Consider the following 8999-nt stretch of genomic DNA (forward strand, 5'->3'; position numbering starts at 1 on the left):
TAACACAATAAATAAAATGGACCCTTCAAATAGATCAGAAGACAGAAGAAATGTGCCATTACATTCATAAGCTACATACCTACTAGCAAATACTAGTATATTACAAATGAATCAAATTAAACAAGCCACGGATTCGCGCCTAGAGAAAGTAGAGCATCCCCATATATGATGATATAACAACATACGACACGAGAAGCCATACCTGCAAATAACAGTTACAAATGTTCAAAATCGTCGGTGCATGCTCCAGCTTATATATCACATACAAGTCAAGTTGGTCTTTTACGTTAACGTACCCCTGCTTAATAATTAATGATTTTGCCGCGAGCCAAAATGATTGCCAATACAATGAAGAACACCATCATCTGCATAGAAGATTATGGTCAGCATCTAAACTTAACAGCAGCTTGAAATTATAAATTTCACGAGTTCTCACCATGATTGGAGTGTATGTTGACTTGTTACGTACGTACAATTTCCTGAGGGAAAGAAACATAAGAAATTATCATTAGATTGGAACATTAATACTGTTTTGTGGGAATAGGAATTCGGAATTACCTTTGATTAAGAGTTCCAGAGTCCCTACAGATTTTCTGGATTGCTTCAATCCTATTTAGTGTTTTTATGGCATTTGGATCCTTTTTGTCGACCTGCATAAGTGGATTTGCAAAACAATTTTTATTATGTAGTGTCACGATTTTCCAATATACTTAAATAAAATAAGGTATGATTCGTTCATCGGGAGCATTACCTTTGGTTTCATCATACAAGCGAAATCGTAGAAGGCACCATAAACATCAGGCATTGTGTTCGTCTGATCGATAACTATAGCAGTGAGACCTAATATACACAATTATGAATAAGATCATGACAAGTCTTGGAAAAGTTAACAAAAGGACAAATGTTAGGACAGTACTTGCCGAACTTGTGTGGCACAGGCACCAAAGTTGAATTGGACATGAATTATAGAAGATACAAGAACAAAAAAGACTAGGTCCGTTCTCGATCTCATTGCCAAATCTAGGCTCTGCTTGGTTGGATAGAAAATATTTTTCATCCGAATATATAAATCATTTTCCTACGGAACACAATTGTTATCTAGTTTTCTTAAGGTTTGGTCACTTATAAATTATAATATTGCTAAAAGAGAAGGGAAAAATAAATAGGTATTGTGGATTCATTTCAAAAGATCTTCCTCCTACGAGTGAGAGTCATTCTAGGCTAGGTCGTCCGGTTAAGGCAATGGATGGGAAACATGTAAGCGAAAGGAAAAGGTGGCATTTCTTCCTTTAGAAAGGAAATGTTTTACATCCTTAGAAAACTATATTCCAGTCTTAGAAAAACTACCCTTTACATACCAAAGAGAAGGGAAAACTACTTCTCTTGGAAAATGATTTCCTCCCAACTATACACTCTCCTAGTGTGAAGGAGTCACAACTGGAAGGCTTCTATACAGAAATTTCCAAAGTATGAAACTCACAAAAGATGAGGGCAGAACATCAGAAACATCACAAACTGATTGCACAAAGAAGAAATCGCAGCAGATGTTACTTACCACGTCTCATTTTCACCACACCTCTGAACACTTGAATGTTGTTGTAGCATAAAGCTAAGGTTCCAATGGACATGATCTAAAATGTGCAGAGACAACATAAGATTATAATGCTAAAGAAACAATAGAACATCTGTCTAGCAGATAAAATCAGGCATCTAATTCATAAGAAAAAGTGGTATCCACTAATATAATAACAATAACAAATAAATTAAAAAGCTAATCAGCAAAAAGAATTATTTAACAGATGTCATAATGCTGCCTTCAAGCATAATTGCAGACAACAGAGAAAAAAAATTAACCAATATCAGTGACACATATCTGAAGAGCTTGGTTTCACTCTTCCAGTTCTCAGCATCGCATTATAATCAAAAGTCAGACCATGTCACATTGTCTATGAGACCAAAAATGAGAAGGGGGAGAAAAGGCGACCTCCAACCTACTCTGACTGTTTCTTTATCTATCATGGACCCTCCATTTGCTCAGAATGATTGTTCTTGATTCATTCAATGCAGGTCAAACAGTGAGAATAAATTTATACTCCTTACTCCTAACTATTAATTAAAACAACTAGTGGGTAACAATTGATAATAAGGGGAATTCAGGCTTAGATATTCTTTTAACATATGTTGGATAAGTAACGATTGTGATTCTTCGGATGCAGTTCTTCTAGGAACAGTACAGTCAAACAGAGAAAAGGAGAGGATGTACGATGCTGATTCAAAAGATCTCATACTTGTGGTATAGCACAGAACCGGAATATAGCATGATCCTTTAAAGCAGACATGTACTTTAGGCAATCTTCCACATGCAATAAGGAATTTGTCACCATTTCATTTAAACATTGAACTGCCTTCTCTGAGTTCTCCTCATACTTTAAGTCCTGCATAACAAATTTTATAGCAACATAAGTGAAACAATTTTTGAAGGCAAGTACTTCATAAAACATCTGGATATCACATTAATTTGATCCAATCTACTACCCGCAGACAAAAGCAAGAGGCAAAAGGATATGAGCTGATACCCAACCAGGTAAAATTAAAAAGGAACGAGTAACCTCAAGTTTGTTGACATATTTGCTCCAAATTTCTCGAGGCCAAAACATACGACATTTTGGAATCTCATTTATATCTTCAAGGTAATCACGAATAATGTTTATTTTCTGCACAATATTGATAGACAGAACACTATGTAACATCATATCTAAGTTTGATATATCGGAATACAGAAGTATGCAACTCCATGTCCCAACCAAAAGGGAATAATACCTGAAGAAATAAACCCATGGAATTGGAAAGATCATCTGAAGCTAGATCCTCTAAGCCTGCATTATGAAAAAGCTTTGATAACCCTAAACCAACAAGTCCTGCTACATAGTGGCAATACTCATCATAGTCACTAACTGTTTCTACCTGCCAAATTAAGGAAAACATTTAAGATAAATATACACCTGATCTTGAAGATCACAACTAAGTTGGATCAACATATTCAAATGTTTGTAAAACCAAAAGCTGAAAATCACTTAATTGCTGAACATTTAAAATCACTTATGGCCATATTGGTGCAATGATGCCTTGGCCCTTGAGGCCATAACAAGAACGATTCCTGATCTATATCATTCATAGGGCCTAATTTCGTTCTAAAATACAGGTATTGAGAGCATATGACAGTTTGCACAACGACTCTCCAGCATATTTAGGCTGAACATCAACAAATGTTTCAGTATCTAGAAACATTATTACGGTACAAGGACGAGGAGACAGATTTGAAAGAGAAAAGCAGGTAAAGATTCTAAGTATATAGAGGCTTTCTGTAACGCATTTGCACAAACCTCCTTGCAGATAAATTTTGCCATTCCTGCACCCATCCTTTTGGTGATATCCTCAATAGCCAACTGGTAACTGCAGATGCCACGGTTAAAATCACACATCATTGACCATACCATGGGGGTAGATAAACTTGGATGAGGAGGAGCATATGAGCGTTTCAAAACAATGAAACACACCTTAGGATTTATAAACTTAAAATTATCACAAATGAGTAATTGGACACGTCTAAAATAATGGAAAATGTAAGCTCTGCATTGATTCAATAGTCCTATATGTTTATATTCGCATATCTACCAAAAATGTTGAAGGTATTTTCCCATGAAATGTTTGTTTTTAAAGATACTTCTTCAGAATAAATCCTAAAATGAAAGATATGAATACTTACGTTTCTTACCACAAAAAATAAGCAAGCAGTGAACAGTCAGCGGAGAAGGGAAGATCAGTTTTTATACTACAGTACATTACAACAGGATAACAAAATTTCTCATAAGGATTGATAAGGTAGGGATTATCAAAACTGCAAAAAATTGTGAGGACCAGGGATTTGCAGCAAAAACTAATGGAAGTCTAGCACTTGAGAAACCATAACGAATCTTGACTTAGATCAAAGTTCTTCCAGTACTACTGTTCGCAAAAATCAATGATATTTAGATAATCTAAGTACTTTTACATCAAGGGTATAAATGAGTTTACGGTTGAAAACCATGGATATTTTCGAGTGATTAGCTATTGATGTATAGGCCTACCCTGGACGAAAAGTAAAGTGAAGTACAGCATAAACTCATGCGTTCAAATTGACAAGACTATAAAGTATCGGAATACCTGCACACAAAATGCTATTCTATAAAGGCAACGTAGAATCAAGAGATTAGATAGTTACCCTCTATCAAGCTCCAGAAAAGCAGTTGAGACATGATGAAACTCATCCATCAGAACTTTGTAGTGCTTCGTACCACCTGAGTACAGAAAAGGATAATCACAGTGACAACTGTTGCTTCTAAGGAAAGAGCAGAACAAAAAATAATAGATATCTTCTTTTTTTCACAAATTAAAAAATTAAAAAAGAAAAGATGGCAACAAAGTATGATATTATGTTAATGGTTTCTAGCATGTTGTGTAATTAATATAAACATTAACCACCAGAGCTTCATGACTCAAACCTGAGGGCAGGCATGAATGAAATGACTCTTAATCTTAGTAACTAGATAAGATAACATTGTCATCAAGCGAAGAGGGAAAGAACATTCAAATTAATAATTATAAAATAAACATTATGAATGTATAACAGTTTTTTATCAAACAGGAAAGGAGAGAATCTGCTGTTCAAGTAAATTGATTTTGCACTCGATATAACTCAATGTTCAGCAAACAATATCAAATAATATAGCTAGTTCATCTCTATTATATAAGGCAATACATGGGGGACACCAAAAAATAAGAAAAGGGAAAAAAAAGACAAAAAGAGAATGGTAACTGCCAACCATATTTCCAAAAAAACAAAAACAAATTATAAACCCTAATTTATCTCTAACTCCCACAAACAAGCTACATGCAACATCTTCTTCTTCATCATTATATTGTCTTCTTGATCACTTGCAAACAAAAAACACAGAACAGTGACAACTACAATTCCCTTTCTCAATTTTTGTAAACAACTTTGGACGAAAATTATTACTAAAATTAATTAAAGAATATATGATTTCGCACGCATTGCGTGCATATAAGGCTAGCCATATATAACAGAACAAAAAATTGAACAGCAGAAGAGAATCAAAGTGATTCAGTTTACTCACAAGAAAAATGCCAGTCACGATCATATATGTGCTGATGAAAATTTCTCAGAATAGGCAATTTGACGTCGTTATCTATGCTTGTATCATCCTCTGTAGATCAGTGTCAAACCCAAAAGCAATGAGACATAAGATACATACTCAATACATACAGTAATGTTGATCAAACTGACCTTCGACATAAAATGATGATCATTACTCATTAGAAAACAATACACACATTTCCTCACTGGCTCGCATATAACCCTGTTTTCATGCTACGCTATTAAGATAAAGGAGCATAGTAGGTGCAAGGATGAAAGCATTAGTGTATCATCCTCGAGAGTTGCTCCCACCCTTAACTACACTCCTAAGAAACGGTAACCACTCGATTGTGAAGAAAAATGAATCATGCAATAATGACCCCCAATGATGGGTGTCAAGTACCACAAGATGTCCAAAAGATCAAGAAAAATCCAAGAGTTGTACAAAAGACTACTAAACAGAACACATCTGAAAAGGGCAAGAGAAGAGATGAGATGTGACGTCTCATTAACCCTGTGACATCCTTAAAGCATTCGTTAAATTTTTTTTCCCTCCACATATAACACAATCAAGAATCAACCACATACTGGGTCTAGCTAAGCCAATAGTGCTTCTCGTAAAAGAACAAAGCAACTTTATAATCACTTGGAGACTGAGCTAAACATTCCTAATAACATCTTGTCAATAGGATATGTAGCCGGAGCAACACTTGCAAACCCATCAAAAAATCGAAACTGCATATATATAATCAATTAAAACAATATTCAGCTGATATAGTGATATGGCATGCATGGTTTCAATTGTTGAGCTTGAAGAGACAAACCTACAGTGTCGAGGGCTCGAAGGACCAAGTAAAAGATACATACCTGTGATGCAAATAGTAGAAATGATAAGCAAATATACGAACCCACATAAGGAGAAATAAAATCTGAAACATTGTTTTGAAAACTAAGATTTTCCTACCAGTAAGAAAGCATAACAGAAAATCCAGGTTTTAAATAAGCTTATACTTCGTTCATTTCCCGTGTCAAATGAGGTAAGAATTCAGTGCAATTCTCATGTATCTTAATTCTTAATAACACCATAATCACCACCACCCCACCCCACCACCAAGAAAATCGAAGGCCTACAACATACGTTGGCCAACTAGATGGAGATATTGAGTGATTGATGATGACTACCATAACATAGAGGCCCATAAAACAAGGAAAACAATGAAACGGAGCAAACAAAAGGTGGCGGAGGGAGTAAGCTTGTCCCCTGAGTCTAAAGAAGCATTTTCATAGTATTCTTTGGAAAATGAATTCGTTTTTTTACGCTTTTCCAATGGTAGATATTTCTCATGCCATGGAGTGTAAACAAACTCATGCTTGAATTGAAATTGAGATACTGAAGCAAGTTCTTCCTTTCTGAATCACATGTCCAATCTCTTACACTTTGTTTGGATAACAATATAGAAGGAAAATGAAGGGAGGTAAAAGAAAAGGGAAGGGGAAGATGGAACTCCATTTTCCCTTCAACAATCTCCAATTTAGGAGGAATGATATTTATTAAAGAGGGAGAGAAAATGGATCCTTCCCTTCCATCCCCTAATCCCTTATTCAACAAGGGAACTTGTTCCCCTTCCCTTCCCGTTCCTTCCCTTTATCTCCATTTCCTCTTATCCAAACAAAGTGTTACTTAGCTAACTACTCTTCCATCCCAATTTAGTTGCCACAAACACTTTTGTGACAAGTTCTAATGGTAATAAAAAGGAGTAGAGAGCAAAGAAGTGGGAGGATGGATATGAGGAATGAGAGCAAAATAGTAGATGAAAAAAATGAATAGACAAAAGTGGGGCCCAATTTTAGAGAATAAATAGAGAGAAAAAACCTGCCAAAAGACATACTTCCTGCGTTCTTTTGCTATTGCAACAATTGAGTTCATGCTTGCCAACTCACCAACTTCAACTATTAATATCTTTAATTACTTTCTAGTAAAAATTATACAAATTTAATATTTTGAAAGTACATATCGAGACGAATTTGACAATACCCCACATGACCATATATTTTTTTACGTAAAAATCACAATAGATGGTAAAAAAGTGGTGAGTAGATAGTATAATAATCTCATTGTTGCAATTGAAAAAGAACAGACGAATTATATTCCAACATACGGAGTAGAGAAAAAAGCAATACGTGACAACTAACCTGGGACGAAGGGAGTAAAATTTAGCTACATGAAGTTTTTCCAAAAATAAGGCCACTAAAAAGAGACCCTCATATAGAGAAATAATTTTCTTTTTCCACTAAAAGTTCCACATAGACACAACAATAGCAATCACATTTTTCAAACTTCACCTCCTAAAAAGGCATAATACTTGTTAAAACATCCAACAGACATTATCTTCATAAATTTATTTCCACGTTCCCTATATTCATATCATTTGACTCGATTGTCAGCTTCAAATAACTCAACATCAAATTTACAATCAGAACCAAGAATCTATGTAACTATTCATCAACCTACTTTAACAATCTTCCCCTCACAATTATGTAAGAAAAAACATAGTTTAGTAAGATCTTGTTAGATTCGTCAATGCGAAAATTCCAATATCAACTTTTCATATTTCCACTTATATGCAACTAAAGATATTAATGTCATGTCCAAAGAAAGTGTTGGAGTGTGTGGAAAGCGAATAGTGCATGTATATGTATTGTGTATCTCCTTCTTCATAAAGGTGGCAAGTATGGTTTTTTTTTTTTATTAATTTCAAAAAAAAAAAAAAAAAAAAAAAACCCACATGAGATCCTCAATTCCTCATAACAATTCTAAGTCAAACTCAAACATTTCCTCAATTTCATCGACCCCCCAAAAAAAATCACAAAACTTTATACTACCTCCATTTCATATTATTTGCAACGATTTGACATAAAGGTGAATAGAAAATGTCTAATCGTTGAAAACAATATGAAACAGAGGTAGTAATAAAAAAAAGATGAATACTGAAAAACTTACAGCATTGCGAAGATCAGTGCCAAGTTGTTGAATAACAAGGGCAAAACTTCTGGAAACTTTATGAAGCATAGAGTAACAAAAACCCCAGTGAGCTTCAGGAGGGATCTGTTTCTCTGCCTCTTTTACTGCCATTTTCAACTTCAAAAGAGGGTAAAATTCATCTGGGTGTTTCAAAATCGCTCCTAAACTCCCCATTTTGATGAATTTTGAATTATGGGTATTGCTCAAAATCTCAACTTTAGATGAAATTTATACAATTTTACAAGTATAATATGAAGTTCAGGTTGATTTTGACAAAAAATTGGAGTTATAATTTTGTGGCGTAGGGAGAATCCAAGGGAATCATTCGATGTATTCTATAATCTGATGAAAAATGGACTATTATATGAAGTGGGGTTGTAATCTGACTTGTAATGGATATAAATCTATTTGTTAATTGAATGGAGATGTGAAATTTATGGGAACGAAAGTTGGATGTATTTGAAGCCTTTTATACTATATACTTGGTGTTGGTGGGAAGGAACGTGACGTCTTATTTTCCTTAAAAATGAAATTTTTTGGGGTTGTTATTGTAGGTTTCGCCAGAATTTGTTTGTTTGGTAGGAGAACGTGGAACGCGAGCTCGGGCCTCGGGGGAGGAGTGGAGATATACCATGTGTGATGTGTGAATCTTTATTGACCTTGACATGATATATCTACGTGTGATCTGATTAGATTCGTCTCATTTTCTTGTTGTAAATTAGTCTTTAAGTTCTTAGATAATTATAATTTGAGCTTGTCTTGTAAGAGACAGCCTACTTTTAA

At 34.7% G+C, this 8999-nt stretch overlaps 1 protein-coding gene across 3 annotated transcripts; it reads right to left on the minus strand.

Annotated features, from left to right (window-relative positions):
* LOC104904268 (squalene synthase 2) lies at positions 1 to 8764 on the minus strand. 3 transcript variants are annotated; one of them, XM_010692472.4, is made up of 14 exons: positions 8196 to 8763; positions 6019 to 6061; positions 5175 to 5264; positions 4262 to 4337; positions 3384 to 3453; positions 2821 to 2964; positions 2610 to 2714; positions 2289 to 2435; positions 1556 to 1631; positions 752 to 840; positions 559 to 650; positions 437 to 479; positions 297 to 365; positions 1 to 202 (listed from the first exon to the last, which is right to left on the minus strand). In XM_010692472.4, exons 1-13 carry the CDS (start codon positions 8388 to 8390, stop codon positions 303 to 305), a joined length of 1233 nt encoding a protein of 410 aa, XP_010690774.1. In that variant the 5' UTR covers positions 8391 to 8763; the 3' UTR covers positions 1 to 202; positions 297 to 302. The 3 variants fall into 3 exon arrangements, with proteins under 3 accessions (XP_010690774.1, XP_048492370.1, XP_048492369.1); XM_048636413.1 differs by adding an exon at positions 7068 to 7144 and having other exon boundaries at positions 1 to 365; positions 8196 to 8332; XM_048636412.2 differs by having other exon boundaries at positions 1 to 365; positions 8196 to 8764.
* Between the last annotated feature and the right edge of the window lie 235 nt (positions 8765 to 8999).

Source organism: Beta vulgaris, chromosome 9 (assembly GCF_026745355.1).
Source record: "Beta vulgaris subsp. vulgaris cultivar EL10 chromosome 9, EL10.2, whole genome shotgun sequence".
NCBI classification, from domain to species: domain Eukaryota; kingdom Viridiplantae; phylum Streptophyta; class Magnoliopsida; order Caryophyllales; family Amaranthaceae; genus Beta; species Beta vulgaris.

Excerpts from the sequence above, each read along its gene's own strand:
- LOC104904268 (XM_048636412.2), bottom strand. The coding sequence starts at position 8,390 with ATGGGGAGTTTAGGAGCGATTTTGAAACACCCAGATGAATTTTACCCT. Across the intron at positions 3,454-4,261 it reads TTTCTGGAGCTTGATAGAGG|TTACCAGTTGGCTATTGAGG; the intron begins GTAACTATCTAA and ends TGGCATCTGCAG. Across the intron at positions 2,436-2,609 it reads AATATGTCAACAAACTTGAG|GACTTAAAGTATGAGGAGAA; the intron begins GTTACTCGTTCC and ends TTTGTTATGCAG.